The sequence below is a fragment of the Rhinatrema bivittatum genome, chromosome 5, assembly GCF_901001135.1.
Source record: "Rhinatrema bivittatum chromosome 5, aRhiBiv1.1, whole genome shotgun sequence".
NCBI classification, from domain to species: domain Eukaryota; kingdom Metazoa; phylum Chordata; class Amphibia; order Gymnophiona; family Rhinatrematidae; genus Rhinatrema; species Rhinatrema bivittatum.
Window position 1 is genome coordinate 87,911,372 of NC_042619.1, and position 18,874 is coordinate 87,930,245.

Consider the following 18,874-nt stretch of genomic DNA (forward strand, 5'->3'; position numbering starts at 1 on the left):
CATAGGAGGAACAGCAATGGCCTCCAGGCCGCATGGGAGCATGGCGGCGGCAGCCCAGCCGCCATGCAGGAGGAACATCAGCAGCGGCCTCCAGGCTTCATGGAGACAGCGGCGGCCTGGCCGCAGAGGTGAGAGGCTGCTCGCGGCTAGGCTGTGAGCAGCATCACAACAGGCTTATTGAATAAGGGTAGTAACTGCCGCAACAACAAGTTACCCCCATGAACTCTTTTCTTCATGTCCATCCTCTAACCTTTAGGGATCCACAGTGTTTATCCCGTGCGCCTTTGAATTCTTTCACTGTTTTTGTCTTCACCACCTTCTCCGGAAGAGTATTCTAGCATTCACCACCTTCTCCGTGAATAAATATTTCCTGACACTGGTTCTGAGTTGTCCTCCATGGAGTTTCCTTTTGTGACTCCTGGTTCTACTGATTTCTTTCTAACAGAAAAGGTTTGTGAATTGTGCATCATTAAAACCTTTCAGGTATCTGAAGGTCTGTATCATATCTCCCCTGCACCTATACATATTTAGGTCCCTCCGCCTCTCCTCATAAGTCATTTGATGGAGGACCCCCCCCACCCCCCACCATTTTGGTTGCCCTTCTCTGGATCGCCTGCATCCTGTCTCTATCCCGTTTGAGATGCAGTCTCCAGAACTGAACATAGTACTACAGGTGAGGTCTCACAACAGATCAATTTCTATGTTTACGTCGACTATGCTCCATAACCACAGACTATTTCAAATGAACACATTGGGATAGATTTTAAAACGTGCGTGCGGGCGTCCCAACCTCTATCTTACATTCTGTGCCAGCTGCTGTGCTGGGAGCCTCTGACCCCGTCCTGCCCCATCCCACCCCTTTTTCGAAGCCTCTGGACATATGTGCATCCCGGGGCTTTACGCAGTGGGCCGGGCCTTTTTAAAATAGGCCCAGTGCACGTAGGCCTTTTAAAATCCGGCCCATTATGTTCTCAAGGTTCCTTTTCCATGGATACCCTAGAGCAGCGATTCTCAACCGGGGTGTCGCCAAGCACCGGCAGGTGTGTCATGGCACCCGGCATCCCCTTGCCCCAGGTATGCTTTCCTTCTCCTCAGGGGTGGAATGGCCTATCAAGGGAATCGATCATCCCCCAGTGGGCCGATGAAGTTAATAGCAGAGTAACGCTGCATGCTGCCATCGGAGGCCAGGCTCGTGGCGGCTGAAGAGCGGAGAGACCCTGCATGCCGTCGCCGGAGGCCAGACTGGTGGGGCCTGAAAAGCGGAGTGATGTTGCATGCCTCCGCCAGAGGCCAAGCCGGCAGCGGCTGAAGAGCAGAAGCCAGGCTTATTGGGCCAAACAATGAGAAGAGGCTCCATGTGAGAGAGGAAACTTGCTTGTGTTGGTATGTGAGTGGTAGCTTTGTGTGTGTGTGGTCGAATGGGTGTGTGAGTGGCAGCTTTGTGTGTGTATGGTTGAATGGGTGCCTGGGTGCGTGAGTGGCAGCTTTGTGTGTGTGTGGTAGCTTTGTATGTGTGTGGTAGAATGGGCACCTGGGTGCGTGAGTGGCAGCTGGGTATGTGTGTGATAGAATGGTAGCAAGAGAATTTGTGTATGATTGAGAGCTTGTATGTAAGTGAGACAGCATGTGTGTGACTGAGAGGGAGACTGGTCAGAGGTGATGTGTTTCTGTGAGAGACAGCTCAGGGAGGTGATATGTTCCAAACTCAACCAGATGTGGACCCTTGGTCCGGGGTTACTCACCGGGAAGATGTCCAGATGAATTCCCTCCCAGAAGGTGGAGCAGTAACACAATACAGGTGCCAGGCAAGACGATGTCCAGTACCAGGCAAGGTCGAGGCAGGTGGCAGGCAAGGCAAGTCCAATTCCAGGCAAAGGTCAGGGCAGGCGGCAGGCAAAGCAGAGTCCGGTTCCAGGCAAAGGTCAGGGCAGGCGGCAGGCAAAGCAAAGTCCAGTTCCAGGCAAAGTCGAGGCAGGCGGCAGGCAAGGCAAGTCCAATTCCAGGCAAAGGTCAGGGCAGGCGGCAAGCAAGGCAAGTCCAATTCCAGGCAAAGGTCAGGGCAGGTGGCAAGCAAAGCAAAGTCCAGTTCCAGGCAAAGGTCAGGGCAGGTGGCAAGCAAAGCAAAGTCCAGTTCCAGGCAAAGGTCAGGGCAAGCGGCAAGCAGAGCAGAATCCGGTTCCAGGCAAAGGTCAGGGCAGGCGGCAGGCAAAGCAAAGTCCAATCCAGGCAGGGTCAAGGTAGGCAAGTCAAAGCAAACACCAACAGCACCAGGAGAACCTTGTTGCAAAGGCAGAGAGCTTTTCCCGGGGAGAGGTTTAAATCTCCCCCGGCGTCTGACGTCACCTCCGGGGCCGACCCGACTTTCCCGCCTCTGCCCCTTTAAGGGGGAGGGTCCTGCCGCGCTCTCCCCGACGCTGCTTTCCGGATGTGGGGAGAGACGCGCCGCGGCCCGAGCGATCTGCGGCCGTCATCGAGGGACCTGTTTGGCCTGGTAAGAGATCCCGGCCGGGAACCCCTCGGCCCGGGATCGCAACAGTACCCCCCCTCTTACGCTCTCTTCTAGAAGGACCAGGCTTACCAGGATGTAAAAGATGGAAGTTCTGGAGTAAGGTCTTATCCAGGATGTTTACGGATGGTTCCCACGAGTTCTCCTCCAGACCAAAGCCCTCCCAAGCAATCAGATATTCCCATCGCCTGAGTTACGACGGACATCAAGAACTTCCCGTACTTGATAAATTGGATCATCCTCAGATGCAATTGTGGGTGGTTGAGAGGGGGCAGCATGGAACGAAGAGCGGATCACAGGTTTAAGCAAGGAGACATGGAATGAATTATGAATACGGAGACTGGTTGGAAGCCGCAAGCGATAAGTGACTGGACCCAAGAGTTTGCTGACCAAGAAAGGTCCAATAAACTTAGGAGCCAGTCTCATAGATGGGACCCGGAGGCGCATGTGACGGGTACTCAGCCAAACACGGTCTCCCGTGTTAAATACTGGAGCAGGACGACGATGCTTATCCAACATCCTCTTGGAGGCGGCCACCGCACGGCATAGCTGAGCATTGGTAGACTTCCAAAGTTCATGAAGTTGTGATGCGGAAAGGTGGGCTGCCGGCAACCGAGACTGGCAAAGGAAGAGGAGGTCGGGGCTGCTTCCCGTAAACGATCTGGAAGGGAGAATTCCCAGTGGCTGAGTGCTTGTGTGAATTGTGTGAAAATTCGGCCCAGGGCAACAGTGAGGACCAAGCGTCCTGACGATCATTCACAAACAGGCGGATTAATGTCTTCAATCCACGGTTGATGCATTCTGCTTGTCCATTCCCTTGTGGGTGAAAAGCAGTGGTGAAGTCCAACTGAATCCCAAATTTTTTACACAATGCACCCCAGTATTTGGCCGTAAATTGTGGACCTCTATCTGATGTAATGTGGAGTGGTAGACCATGAAGACGGAACACATGAAGAGCAAACAGTTTTGCCAACTCAAGAGCGGATGGTAGCTTGGGCAGTGGAATAAAGTGCGCCATCTTTGAAAATCGGTCGACCACCACCCAAATAACCTGATTGCCGGAAGAAGCAGGAAGGTCCACCACAAATTCCGTGGAGATATGGGTCCAAGGTTCCAAAGGGGGCGGTAGGGGTTGGAGGAGGCCCCAAGGTCGACCAGGTAATGGTTTCTGTTGGGCACATTTTGGACAGGAGTCCACGTAATCCCGTACATCCTTGTTACAATTGGGCCACCAATAGTAGTGGGATAGTATGTCCAAGGTACCGGCTCTTCCGGGGTGGCCCGCCGTGAGAGAATCATGCACCCAAGAGAGTACCTTGGGATGACAGCGAAGAGGGACCACTACCTTCCCTGGTGGTGCCGTCCTAGTGACGGCCAGGACCACTCTGGCCGGGTCAATAATATAGCTGGGGGAGTCAGGTGTGTCATCGGTCTCATGCAGCCGGGACAGGGCGTCAGCACGGACGTTCTTTGTTGCAGGTCGGTACCTTAATACAAAATCAAAACGACTAAAGAATAGTGACCACCGAGCCTGGCGTGGGTTCAGTCGCTGTGCCTTACTAAGGTACTCCAAATTCTTGTGATCTGTATAAACTGTAATCGTATGTTGCGCTCCCTCCAGCCATTGCCGCCATTCCTCGAAGGCCATCTTAATGGCCAGCAATTCCTTGTCTCCAATCCCGTAGTTCTTTTCTGCCTGGGAAAATTTGCAAGAAAAGTAGGAACAGGGGAGTAGTTTCCCTTGATTGGAGTGTTGGCAGAGTACCGCTCCAACCGTTACGTCAGGGGCATCCACTTCCACAATAAACGGTCGCGTGGGATCAGGATGATGGAGACAGGGTTTTTGTAAAAATGCAGTTTTTAGATCCTCAAAAGCCCTCACTGCCTCATCAGGCTAATGTCTGGGGTCTGCTCCCTTTTTCGTCAGGGCCGTGAGAGGTGCCACCAGGTGAGAAAATCGAGGAATGAACGTCCTGTAGAAATTAGCGAACCCTAAAAAACGTTGTAGGGCCCAGAGTCCCACTGGTTGCAGCCATTCTCGGATGCTAGCCAATTTATCAGGGTCCATTTGAAAACCAGTGGTGGAAATAATATAGCCGAGAAATGGTAATGATTGTCTTTCAAATAAACATTTCTCCAGTTTTACAAATAACCGATTTTCTCGTAGTCGTTGAAGAACTTCTCGAACCTTTATGCGATGGGCGGCCAGAGTTTTAGAGTAGATTAATCATCTAGATAGATAATTACTCCCTGGTACAATATATCTCAAAATATTTCATTCATTAAATTTTGAAATACCGCTGGCGCATTACAAAGGCCGAATGGCATTACCAGATATTCATAATGTCCTTCTCGCGTATTAAACGCTGTCTTCCATTCGTCTCCAGGTTTAATCCACACCAGATTGTATGCCCCCCATAAGTCCAGCTTGGTGAATATTCTAGCTCCATGAAGGCGATCTAGTAATTCCGAAATCAGCGGGAGGGGATATCGGTCCTTGCGAGTTATTGCATTAAGTCCGCTGTAGTCAATACATGGTCTTAATGACCCATCTTTCTTGGGAACAAAGAAGAACCCTGCTCCTGCCGGAGATGACGAAGGTCGAATAAATCCTCGTTCCAGATTTTCTTTAATGTACTGGGACATAGCTAAAGATTCAGGCCCAGATAATGGCTACATCTGGCCCCTAGGTGGACAAGAATTCGGAAGCAGGTTAATGGCACAGTCAAAAGTGCGATGAGCTGGGAGTATTTCTGCCTCTCTCTTAGAAAATACATCCGAAAAATCTGCATATTGGGATGGTGGTAGCAGCTTAGAAGTGGCTAGTTGAATTCTGGGCTGAGGTCTCTGCTTTAAACAGGTGGTAAAACATCCTGGTCCCCAAGCAGTAATTTGAAGAGTTCTCCAGTCAATAATGGGTGCGTGCTTTTGTAGCCAGGGGAGGCCCAACACTACCGGATGGACTGCCTTTTCCAAAATGAAGAAGGATATCTCCTCCTGATGGAGGACTCCCGTCTGGAGAGTTATTGGAGCAGTGCAGGTGGTGACTTGCCCTGGAAGATTCTCCCCCTGGATTGAGGAGATGTATAATGGAGACTCACGATGAAGTATCGGTAGTTGTAGCTGGTGGACCAGCTCAGCCAGAATAAAGTCTCCTCCTGAGCCTGAGTCGATCAGGAACAGTGTGGTGAGCGATCCTTGAGGATAATAGATTGTAACCGGAACGGTACATTGAGGGGTGAGACTGCTCCCTAGGGTCAACCCCTCCAAGACACCTAGGTTCGGTAGTTTCCCGGACGGTCGGGGCACTGAGCCAGAAGATGTCCCTTATTACCGCAGTATAGGCACAGCCCCATTCTCCTTCGGCGTTGTTTTTCCTCTGTGGTCAGATGGCTCCTACCCAACTGCATGGGCTCCTCCTTGCCTTCAGTGGATACCTCCGGAGGGTTAGAGGAAATCATTGGACGGGAAAAGGTGGGAGCCAAGGGAACTGTGCGACGGTAGGCTCTAACTTCCTTGGCTTGCTACTGTAGGCGACGATCAATACGATGTGTGAGGTCAATCACCGCTTCAAGATCCTCTGGAATCTCTCGCGCCGCCAACTCATCCTTGATACGAGGGGAGAGTCCTTCCAAGAAAATTCCTCGTAGACAATCGTTCTGCCAACCCAACTCAGAAGCCAAGGTGCGGAATTCCACCGCGAACTCTGCCAATGTCCGAGTGCCTTGGCGTAGATTGAGGAGCTCCGAAGAAGCAGTAGATTGACGTCCTGGTTCGTCGAATACTTGACGGAAGGTCCGAACGAATCATGGTAAATCGTTCAAAATGGAGTCTCCTCATTCCCAGATCGGAGATGCCCAGGCTAAAGCCTTCCCATCTAGCAAGGAGATGATGAAGGTCGTCTTGGTTCGATCTGAGGAAAACTGCTGTTCTTGTAAGGAAAATCGAATGAAGCACTGATTTAGAAATCCACGACATTGCTTGGCGTCTCCAGCGTAGCGGGGCTGAGCAGGCAGGTGGGTTACCATGCTTGTAGGGTTTGCAGTTGCAGGCGTTGGAACCGCCACTACTGCTCCACGGACTGAGTCGAGCCGGTTTGCTAAGCGTTCTACCGTGGCGGTCAGGGCCTCAAGGCATTGTTGTTGTTGTTGTTGTTGCTGCCTCTTTTGCATGAGCTGTTGAGCCAGGCCAGGAATAGCCTGAAGACCTTGCAAGTCAATCGGGTCCATGGCCTTTGCAATCTGTTCCAAACTCAACCAGATGTGGACCCTTGGTCCGGGGGTACTCACCGGGAAGATGTCCAGATGAATTCCCTCCCGGAAGGTGGAGCAGTAACACAATATAGGTGCCAGGCAAGACGATGTCCAGTACCAGGCAAGGTCGAGGCAGGCGGCAGGCAAAGCAGAGTCCGGTTCCAGGCAAAGGTCAGAGCAGGCGGCAGGCAAAGCAAAGTCCAGTTCCAGGCAAAGTAGAGGCAGGCGGCAGGCAAGGCAAGTCCAATTCCAGGCAAAGGTCAGGGCAGGCGGCAAGCAAGGCAAGTCCAATTCCAGGCAAAGGTCAGGGCAGGTGGCAAGCAAAGCAAAGTCCAGTTCCAGGCAAAGGTCAGGGCAAGCGGCAAGCAGAGCAGAATCCGGTTCCAGGCAAAGGTCAGGGCAGGCGGCAGGCAAAGCAAAGTCCAATCCAGGCAGGGTCAAGGTAGGCAAGTCAAAGCAAACACCAACAGCACCAGGAGAACCTTGTTGCAAAGGCAGAGAGCTTTTCCCGGGGAGAGGTTTAAATCTCCCCGGGCGTCTGACGTCACCTCCGAGGCCGACCCGACTTTCCCGCCTCTGCCCCTTTAAGGGGGCGGGTCCTGCCGCGCTCTCCCCAACACTGCTTTCCGGATGTGGGGAGAGACGCGCCGCGGCCCGCGCAATCAGCGGCCGCCATCGAGGGACCTGTTTGGCCTGGTAAGAGATCCCGGCCGGGAATCCCTCGGCCCGGGATCGCAACATGATATACTTCTGTGTGAGAGACAGAGACTGGTCAGGGAGGTGACTGGTGTGTGTGTAAGGAAGAGAGACTGGTTAGGGAGGTTATTGGTGTGTGTGAGACAGAGACAGTGTGTGAGTTACTGTTTGTGGGCACTAAGGAAGAGTACTGTGAGAACAGAGCTTCAGCAGGCACTGTTGCTTCTGGTGAGTGCTATTGGCCTGCAAGGGAAAGGAGTAGGAGAGTTGCTGGAGTGGGTAAGTAAAGATGGATTTTTAAGTTTATTTTTCTTGATTGCCATTTTAATTATTGGATATTATGTGATATATCTGCTGTGCTGAAATAGATTATTAATATTTTGACAATTTTTAATAATTTTTATGAGTTTGTAATTATTGGATATTATTCTGTTTATCAGCTGTTTTGTAAAATTTATTAGTATAGCTTTACAATTATTTCTGTGTGGGGCTCTATAGCAGCTTGGCTTGTTCTGTTTTCCTTATAGGAGGTGTATTAGTGTTTAGGGCCTGGTTTAATATTTGTATTTCTTAGATAGGGTTGTTACTGTTTGAGTGTGTTCCATAATCTAGGTGTAACTTTGTGCGGATTAGTTTGTGTGCATTATTGTAGATCCTGGGACTATGGCCTGGATTTTCTAATGTCGCACGGCTTTCTGAATTGTGCGGTAACAGGGGGCGGGGGGACGAAGCAGGGGGCGGGCCTGCGAAAGCCAGCAGCGATCGCACCACCACGGTGTTATCGCGGCCGGCTTTCAGCCCTCCTTTCCCCACTGCACCTATTTGATACGCTAAGCACCGCTGTCATTAAACAAATGTACGCGTTGTTTTGTTTACCTTCCCTTTTTTATGATTGTTTGTTGCTTCTTCATCTATTGACTGCTAGATTAACATCCTCCTCTCTTTTTTTTCTCCTGTAGGAGCATTTGCTTACTGAATCATTTTCAAGCACTGTTTTGATTCTATAGATCGCTCACTCTGTCAGGTGCATCAGCTACTGGACAGCATTGCCTGGCTTAAAGTTTGTCAGGCGCTTCTCATCGGTATTTCCATGTTCTCTTTCTCTTTATTTATTATGAATGGGTTTTCTCACTGCCAGAAATTTTATTTACATACGTTTCGTCCCTCCCTTCCCCCCTTTGTAGGTATCTATGCGAACCGCATAGATTCTCAACTTGCTCATCTAGCAGGTTTTGGCACGGCTCCTCTGCCTAATCTTCATTGTTTTCTTGACCTGGAGAATCATCGTGGAGGCTTTGCAGCTCAGGTCTGACGCTGCTCACGATTTAAGTGGGTTAAATTCTCTTTAATGATTTTCATTATGTTATGTATGATCATATTTCACTTATGTCTTCCACTTTGTCATTTCTTCTTTCTCCCTCTTTATTCTAGGATCTTTATGTAACTTCATCTCATAAGATACTCTTTTGACCCGCTTTACTGGTTGCTCATGCATCCTCCATTACAGGTCTGTTTTATTTTGATTGATAATTTCTTTGTCTTTCCAACAATTCAGATAGATTTGCTTGAAAATCTAATTTTAATTCAGTTGCATATTCCCCCATATGTTCTCCACTTGTCTTGCTTTTTTCTTGCATGACTCCACCCATGCATTAGATATAATTTTTATTTCTTGGGCACGTACTTTCTATATTAAATCCTGCAAATTCAAGATTATATATACACATTCCCTTGGCCTCACAGGTAAATATTTTCATTTTCTAATTTAAATTACAATTTAAATTAAATTAGATTCTAACCTCTATGTTAAGAATTTTTTTATGAATTTTCTCATTTGTTATTATTGGCACTCCTCCTTTTGGGTCTAGCCTTATTTATATGCACAATTTATTTATATGTTTATTTACATGTTTATATGTTTACTTACTTTTTTATATGTCTTTCTGTTTTGGTATGCATACCACATGTATATGTTTCCTGCTGCTTGCCCTTTTGTAGTTTTGTATTAAATTGTTCTTTCTTTTTATTTGATTTCATCTGACAGGATATATTCTACACTCCTAAAGTCAGCCTTTGTCCCTCCCAATGCAGCTCTGCAAAACACAGTCCCGTGTCAGGGGACTGAATTAGTTAATACCTAACTAGGCGACTGTTTTGTATAACTTTCTAGCATTATATAACAAAATTATTCTCAATTAAAACTATTTCAAGTTTTGAAGTTGTATTTTGAATGATAATCACCCTGTCAAAATTTTTTAAAATTTTTATTTGACTCATTGTCTTTACCAACAAGCCACTCTAAGAGTTATCGTAGCACACTATTTTGTTGAGGTCTCACAAAGGACCTGTACAAGAAGATTATCACCTCCTTTTTCTTACTGGTTATTCCTCTCTCTACGCAGCCCAGCATTCTTCTGGCTTTAGCTATCACCTTGTCACATTGCTTCGTTGTCTTCAGAACGCTAGACCCTATCACCCCAAGGTCCCTCTCTTGGTCTAAGCACAACAGTCTTTCATTGCCCATCACATACAGCTCTTTTGGATTACCGTACCCCAGATGCATGACTCTGCACTTCTTGGCATTGCATCCCAGTTGCCATATTTTCAACCACTTTTCAAGTTTCCTTAAATCATCTTAAATTCTCTCTACTCCTTCCAATCTGTGAAGTCTGTTGCAGATCTTAGTATCATCCGCAAATAGACAAACTTTACCTTCTATCCCTTCTGCAATGTTCCTCACAAAGATAGTGAACAGAACACCTTTTAAAATTACCTCCTAAATTCATTGGCATACTTTAATGACAAGCTCTCTAATTACCTGAAGGCCTGATTCACTAATGGCTAGATTTTAAATCCCTCTCACGTGTAAAATCCGGCCTTTACACGTGTGGCCAGGCCTTGCATGCACTGAGCCTTTTTTCAAAAAGGCCTGGCCACTTGAATAAAGGTCGGTACGTGCATACGTGCCGGCCTTCCTGCAAGGGGTGGGCCCAGGGGCGGGGGGTGAGCCGGGACAGGGCATTGATCGCTGTTCTGGCTGCCGGTACACACAACTTACTTCAGGTCAGGCCCTGAAGTAAGTTGGGAAACAGAAAAAAAAAATAAATAAAGGTAGGAATTAGGGGTTGGGGAGGAGAGGGGAAAGGGAAGGGAGGTTAGAGTAGGGGGTAGGGAACTGCGGAAGGCCGGGATGTGCTCTGTGCGAAATTTGCAAAACTGTAGCCCCCCTTGCACGCGCTGCGCACACATGTGCACACAGATTACAAAATCTGGCGCATATTTGCACACTGTCCAATGATTTTATAATATGCGCGTGCCGGCATGAGCATGTTATAAAATCGGCACGACTATGTGTGCTCGCCGGGAAGCGCATGCACCTTTCAAAATCCACCTGTAAGCTTTCTTCCCACAGACATGATTGGGAGTAATCTTTATAAAAACTCCTCCTACTCAACTATGGCCACTGCTACAGAGTTATCGGATAGTTATGCTAACAACCTGCTGACATATCTAAGCATGAGTATAGTATAAACAGCTAAAGCACCTTGTGCAGGATACTTTCAAAAAGAGTGGGCAACTATAATACAATTGAAACAAAAATAAAAATAAGTAATAAATTATAAAAAAAAAAAAAACTAAAAAAGATTAATAACATCCGTCATAAGGCCACTATAGAACAGAGCCCAGAAATAGGCAAGCTAATTGTATGAGTAATAATAATATCACTGCTAATTTAAGGGCCAGATGTACTAATTAGGGGTGTGCATTCGTTCCCTACGAATCGGGAATCCGCAATGTATAGAGCCCTATTCGTTGTATTCGTGGGGAAGCGAAACATATTGCGATTCCCCACGAATACAACGAATCTTCACCAAATTATTCAGCCACCTAAAGGAGCGAATTTAAACAAACCCCCCACCCTCCTGACCCCCACAAGACTTGCCAAAAGTACAGCGGGGTTCCGGGAGCGACCTCCTGCACTCCGGCCGTCGGATGCCAGTATTCAAAATGGCGCCAATCGCCTTTGCCCTCACATTTACATGTGTTAACACCTTTGAAAATTCACTTGTTAGGGCATATAGCCCTAACTGTTAATCATTGGGATCGAGAACTAAGAAGTCATAGAAATTTTTTTAAAGATATTTCTTCCATTAATTTTAAGTCTATGTACTTTGTTTTGTTCTAGCTATGCATGTTAATTTATGCAAACTGCTGAGATTGTATACCAGAACGACAGTATACAAATAAATTATTTCTTTTGGATATATTTTTAAATGTTAAACAGTAAAAATATCCAGTATTGCTTAAAAAATAAAATCAACATTTCATATAATCAGATAATCCATACATTTAGAAAGAATAAAGAAATAAGCATCACCAGAAAAGGAGATTGTTAGTTTGAAATGCAAGAAAAGTAAGCCAAAATGTCAGGTGTTAGTTTGATTCCATGCTTGTTTTTATTATCAATCAAGTGGCAAGCACAGTTAGTATCCAAAAGAGAAGAAAATGAAGCGACTCCATTGTGTATTCTGCAGCTTGAAGAGAAAGGCGAAGAAGATGAAAGATAGATTTTTGTTTTGGTTACAGAGAGCGCATCTGGTATCTTACTTGCACAAGGAGATCTTCTATTTCTTCAGACTGGCTGTTCCCATAGAAACTCACTCCACCTATGACAGAGATGGGTCTTCTTTTTCGGTTTCTTTGGGTGCCTCCTAGGAGCATGTGAGCAGTCTGCTCCTCTGAGGGGGATTGAGGCTGACTTTCACCAAACACACTGTCCATTTCCTGAGACTCTAAAGCAACAGAATCTTCTGGAATAGAGAAACTCCTACAGGCCAACTGGCCATAGTCTGAAAGAGGCCGGGGCCTAGATCGACTTTTTCCAGAGCTCCATCTCCTGGGAGTCACTTTATGTGTTTCCGTTTTTTCTTCATTCTGGGATGATGACTTCTTCCAGTGGTCTTCAGAAATTACCTTTTTAAAGGTGAAAAGTTCAATGAGCTACATACACTGACTTGATGCAAATAATTATTAAGTTTTATGTATATACATTTAAAATGGGTCCATAACTTTGTCCTCATCCTTAGGGCCTGTTTTGCTAAGGCTTTTTTTTTTAACCATATTGTGTCTATGGAAAAAAGGCTTAGTAGAGCAAGTCCTTAAATGTTTACTTAAATTCTATATAAACTTGTAAAAGAGCTAGCCATATAAAACAAATGTAGTACAGAAAAAAATAAGTATATTACAATAAACATTATTGATAGTTCAGGACTCTAAACAAATACTTCACCAAACAGACATTATGAAGGAAACAACAAAACTAGTAATTAGTAATTTTTTTAAACTATAAATGCCTGGGAAATAAAACATTTATTTAAGGTAGATATTTTTTTTTGTTGGAAAGGGTAATTTACAAATAAACCGGATAAACTAAAGTATGCAGGAACTTTTTACCATATAGGTTAAAGTATGCAGGAAATTTTTTTAATGGATTTATACGCATAAAACTGCTTCGAAAATTTACAGCCGTGTGTATAACTCCTCACGGCATACACAAGGCAAGTTACACCTGTTTTGTTTGTGCAAATCTACATGAATACTTTAAAAAATAGAAAGTATGAGCATAAATCCTGATGCTGCCTCAATTCTGGTTCCTCCTCCCCCGAATGTCTAATTAGTATGTCTATAAAACTACATGTGACATGCATATCCGCTAGGCTAATTTCATAAAGCCTCTTAAAGCATAAACCAGGTTTTATGGGGTAGATTTTAAAAGGTTGCGTGTGCGCACACATGGACACCCAATTTTATAACATGCGTGCGCTGGTGCGCTCATGTTATAAAATCGGGGATCGGCGCGCACAAGGGGATGCACATTAGTGCAACTTGCGTGCACCGACGCCCGCAGCCTTCCACTGTTCCCTCCCAGGCCACTCCAATTTAGGAACGGCCTGGGAGGGCACTTCCCTACCCCCTAATCCAGCGCTTCTCAACCGGTGTGTTGCCAAGCACTGGCAGGTGTGTCGCGTGCTCCCGGTCTCTCCCGCTGCTCTTCCTTCCCTGCTGCTGTTGCCACCGGGCTAACAGCACTTTCAAGCTCAATGGGAACAGCAGCGGTGTTAGAGGAAGCTGTGGCTCCTGCAGCTGGACTTTTCTTTTTCCCGCGCCTGCCCCGGAACAGGAAGTGATACGCAGTGCAGTGCGCGGGAAGGAGAAAGAGCTGTGCCGTGTGGAAAAGTAGCTGCGGCAGCAGCAGTATCGGCCCCCGAGTAATAGCGTGGCCTGGAGCAATCGAAGCAGCCAGCAATCGGCAAAGGAGACAACAGTATCCTGCAGACGATGGGATTCTTCCTTCTTGGCCTGCAGGGGCTGGAGGAGGCTGCTGCAGCTACCATTTGTGCCTTGGGGGTGGGATGGATGAAGTGAGTGAGAGAGAGAAGACAGCCAGCCTGTGTGTGATTGAGAGCATGCATTTGATTGACAGCATGTGTATAAATGTGTGAGAGAGCGCATGCGTGTGATTGAGAGCATATGTGTAAGTGTAAGAGAGAGCATGTGTGTGATTGAGAGGAACTGGTCAGAGAGGTGATGTGTGTATATGTGAGAGACAATATGACTGGAGTGTGTGTGAGAGTGAGAGATTGATCAGGGAGGTGACTGGTGTGTGTGTGTGTGAGTGTGTGTGAGAGAGAGAAAAAAAGCATGGAAGTGAGAAATCTGGGTATGTGAGAAAGCATGGGAGTAAGAAGCCTGGTGTTGTGGGGGGGTGGGGGGGTGTGTGAAAGAAAGCATGGGACTGAGAAGCCTGTATATGTGAGAGTGAGCATGGGAGTGAGAAACCTGGGTGTATGTGAGACACAGTATGGGAGTGAGAAGCCCATATATGTAAGATAGAACACGGGAATGGGAAGCCTGTGTGTGTGTATGGCATGAGAGAAACTGTTCAGGAAGGTGACTGGTGTGTGTGTCAAAGACTGGTTGGGAGATGATTGGTGTGTGAGAGACACACTGGTCATGGGGGTGTGACTAGTTTGGCGTGTGTGTGAGAGACAGAGAGACTGGTCATGGGCCCTAAGGAAGAGGACCATGAGTATAGAGCTTAGCCAGTACTGCTGCTTCTGGTGTGTGCTCCTGCCTGCACGGAAGAGGAGTAGGAGAGCTGCTGGAGGGGGTAAGTAAAGGTGGCTTTTTAAGTTTATTTTCTTGATTGACTGCCATTTTAATTATTTAATATTATGTGATGTGTCTGCTTTTTTGAAATATTTTATTGGTGTTTGGAGAATTTTTAATAAATTTTATGAGTTTTTAATTGTTGGATGTTATTCTGTTCATAGCTGTTTTGAAACATTTATTCTGCTTATTAGTATAGTTTTACAATTATTTTTGTGTGGGGATCTATAGCTGCTTGCTAGTTCTGTTTTCCTAATTGGAGGTGTATTGGTGTTTAGGGCCTGATTTAATATTTGTAGTGTTGCCTTTTCATAGATAGGGTTGTTACTGGTTGAGTGCATTCCATAATACAAGTAATTATGTGCAGATTAGTTTATGTACAAAACTGCAGATCCTGGGAGTATGTTAGTTCAGTTCTGTGTATGTTACTGAGGTGAGATATTTTACTAGCATGTAAGTGTTTGTATCAGTCTTATTTGTTGTGTTTTCTCAAGAGGACATGCATTGGTGGTAAACTGCTGTCTTTTCATAAGTAGGGCTATTGAGCCTGGAAGTAGAAGGAGTTTGAGTTGCTGTTACTGAGATGACACCAGAACCAGAATATCTTTTTTGTAAGGTGAGTTGTATGGGGAATGTCATAATTCTGCTTTACATCCATTATTGTGGGTCACGGGAGTTCCCGTGGATGCAAACTGTACTTTTACATCTAGCCCCGTGACGATCATGGGGTTCAGTGTGTCATGCATGTGAGAACCATCTGTCAGGTGTGTCCCAACAGAAAAAAGGTTGAGAACCACTTCCCTAATCTATCCTTCCTATCCCTTCCCCTAACCTTCCCGCCCCCTAGCCCTAATCAAGCCCCCCCCCCCAAAAGTTTTAACTTACCTCTTGTGCCTGCTTCTAGCCCCACCCCTTTCTCGAAGCCCCAGGACTTTATGCACGTGGCCGGGCCTTTTAAAATAGGAGAGACACCAGAGATTATTTGCTTTGCTGGATTATTTTTGGTTCTTTATGTGAGAAATTCCTGTCTGTTTCTGCCGAAGCAAATAACCTACATAACTTAATTTTGCGTAGTGAAACTCAACGCATGCAGTGAGTGGAGTGGTGGACCTTAAAGCTCTTTCACAAGGTTTTGAAGGAGAGTGTGCTGAATAAACGTTTTATTTTTTACTTTTTTCTCTTTTCCCCTTCTTCTCTAAATGTCATCATCCGTGTTGCTCTTTTTCAGTCTATCCTCTTTTACCAGACTATTACTGCATTGGAACTTGAACGTTTTATTTACCTCACAAGGCAAGACAGCCTATTTTACTCTATTGTATCAGGGTCTTTATGATTTTTTCCTTTCATTTATATACTCATCTTTTCTTGTTGGCTCATATTATACGACTATTTGAGGTTGCCTCACTATGTGGGGAAAAATGCTTAGCCCCTTTCCTCCCCCTGGGTTCCCAAGCATAAGGGCCATCTCCCCAACCACATTCTAACCCTCCTGCCCCAGCCGGACCCCCTCCAATCCCCATTGTGACCAGGAGCTCAGAACCAGCTTCTGGCTCCCAAAACATCCAGCACTGCTCTGAAAGCAATACTCTGACAGCAATGATTCATTTCAAGCTCCCGGTAAGTGTCCACTACTACTCTTTAAGTGCCACCCTCCTGGATCTTGGCCTCCTACCCAATCCCCCACATCCACTTCCCTGCCCACAGACTTCCCCTTCTACCCCCTCCAACCCACCTGCCCATCGCAAATCCCTAATCCCCATACTTACGCAACCCAGTGACAGCAACTTCTCTCTAGTTACCTAATCGTACGCATTGCTCCTGTTCTGTTTGTTTACCTTGCTGCGCCGTATCACACGCTAATTTCCTAACACTTCAGTTCCTCCGCCCCCAGCTTTCCCAGTAGTGCTCTCCCCCCGCCCTCTCCCTAGTCCTTCTGAAACCCTCCACCGTGTTCTCGGTCAGTATCCCCCCACCCCCCCCGTCGCCACCTAATGGCTAACCACGCAAGCTTCTCTATCCCTCGCATACACTACCCCTCCCGCAGAACACCCCGCCCCACCCTTCACTACTTTCCCGCCCATCATAAGTCACTTCTCCCCATCCTCATCTCCCCACTTACTCAATTCATAGGACTCATAACCTTATCCATAATTCTTTTCAATGCCCAATCCCTCCCCAAAAAACCATAATCCTCAATGACCTCCTTTCTGCCTCTAAGCCAGAGGTCTGCGCCATCACAGAGACCTGGCTCAAGGACTCAGACATAGTCTTCCTCAATCAGCTCCCCAATCACACCTATGATATCTTCAACACCCCGAGACTGAAGAAACGGGGTGGAGGTCTACTCCTAGTAGTTAAAAAGCACATAAAGCTCAAACCTGTCAACATCAACCCCCCCCAGATTAGAGATCGGGCTCTACAAATAACATGAACTACAGGTCTGCCTGGTCTATGCCCCCCCCGGCCTCCTAGAACACAACCCATCCTCGTCATTGAATTCATCACCAACAACATCAACATTGAAGCCCCTGCCATCATTTTAGGAGACTTCAATCTCCACGTTGACGTATCTCCCCTAAAGCCCTCTTCTCTTACATCACTAATCTCACCAAGCCAACCCCCCTAGTCATCCCCGACAATGAAGCAAGTAGTAAATGCAAAGAACTGGCACTCTACTTTCATAACAAAATAGCTAACTTACTCCTCAGATTTACCCCCGATCCCATCCCACCACCCGTGGGCCCACGCTTAACTACTGCTACCCTCAACTCCCTTGACCTCACCTCCTCCATTGAAATAGCCTTGATCCTCAAAAAGATCAAACCGGCCACCCACCCCTCTGACACTGTCCCCACCAAAGCCCTCCTTATGATACTTGACACCATTGCTAAACCTTTGGCTGACATTATCAACTGCTCCCTCTCCTCTGGCATAGTCCCTGACCCTCTTAAACATGCAGCTCTCAAACCCTTGCTTAAAAAAACCCTCTCTAGACCCAAAGGACCCAGCCAACTTTCGTCCCATCTCCAATCTTCCCTTCATTTCAAAAATCATGGAGAAAGTAGTAAACACCCAACTATCTGGAAGACAACAAGATACTGCATTCCTCCCAATTCGGCTTTTGTAAACATCTCAACACTGAAACCCTCCTGCTTTCCCTCTCTGACTTCCTCCTCAGAGGCATGGACCAAGGACACTCCTACATCCTGGCTCTCTTGGATATCTCCGCCGCCTTTAACACTGTAAGCCATAATCACCTCCTCTCCCGCTTAGCCTGCATCGGCCTCTCTGGCACCGCACTCCAATGGTTTACATCCTATCTTGCTAATATAAAATACTCAGTCAAAATAGGCAATGCCGAATCTACCCACTATGCTCTCTCTCAAGGAGTTCTCCAGGGCTCCTCCCTCTCCTCCACCTTCTTCAATATATATCTTACTCCCCTCTGCCAACTCCTTTCAGATCTTGGCCTCAAATTCTACCTATATGCTGACAACGTACAAATCATCATACCCATCCAGGATTCCCTGACCAATGCCCTTGACTTCTGGAAAAACTGCCTCGACGCCATCAACCACTCCTCACCGACCTTCACCTCGCCTTAAACGCTTTTAAAACAGAACTGCTCCTTATTTCACAACCCTCACCCCCCAAACCCGCACTTGCAAATGACCCTGCCTATAATGCCTTTCTTACACAGCCCTGAGCAAGAAACCTCGGGGTTCAGATTGACCAACAACTGAATCTAAAAAAACACATCAACCTGATCCTTAAGGAAGGCTTTTTCAAACTCAATGTGATGAAAAAACTAAAACCCTTACTTCACGCTGCTGATTTCCGCACCGTCATTCAAGCCACCCTCTCAACAAAAATGGACTACTGCAATACCCTCTTCCTAGGTCTCCCCTACTCTTCCTTAAAACCTCTCCAAATGCTACAGAATGCTGTAGCGAGAACTATCTCTAAAGCCCGTAAATATGACCACATCACCCCCATCCTGAAAAATATGCACTGGCTCCCGATCCCCTCGCGCATCCTTTACAAAACCCTGACCGTGATTCACAAATCCATACACTCCCACAACTCAAATTGGCTTGATGAGCCCTTCCGTCCAATACGATCTAACCATTCCACCAGAGCCTCCAACAATGGGACCCTCCATGTGCCTTCCCTAAAATAGGCACACCTCACCTCCATGAGAGATTGAGCCCTCTCCATTGCCGGACCCACACTCTGGAATTCGTTACCC

The 18,874-nt window shown here is 46.8% G+C and overlaps 1 protein-coding gene across 4 annotated transcripts in view; it reads right to left on the reverse strand.

Moving 5' to 3' along the window:
- The window catches only part of SPATA13 (spermatogenesis associated 13), a 237,326-nt gene that overhangs the window by 72,289 nt on the left and 146,163 nt on the right, over positions 1-18,874 (reverse strand). For 3 of the 4 annotated variants that reach the window (XM_029602551.1, XM_029602550.1, XM_029602553.1), the window contains one exon: positions 12,064-12,429. The exons of the other annotated variant lie outside the window; for it this stretch is intronic. In XM_029602551.1, coding sequence (XP_029458411.1) covers positions 12,064-12,429 — 366 coding nt within the window. The remainder of the gene's footprint in view (positions 1-12,063; positions 12,430-18,874) is intronic. 4 annotated transcript variants of the gene reach the window in all.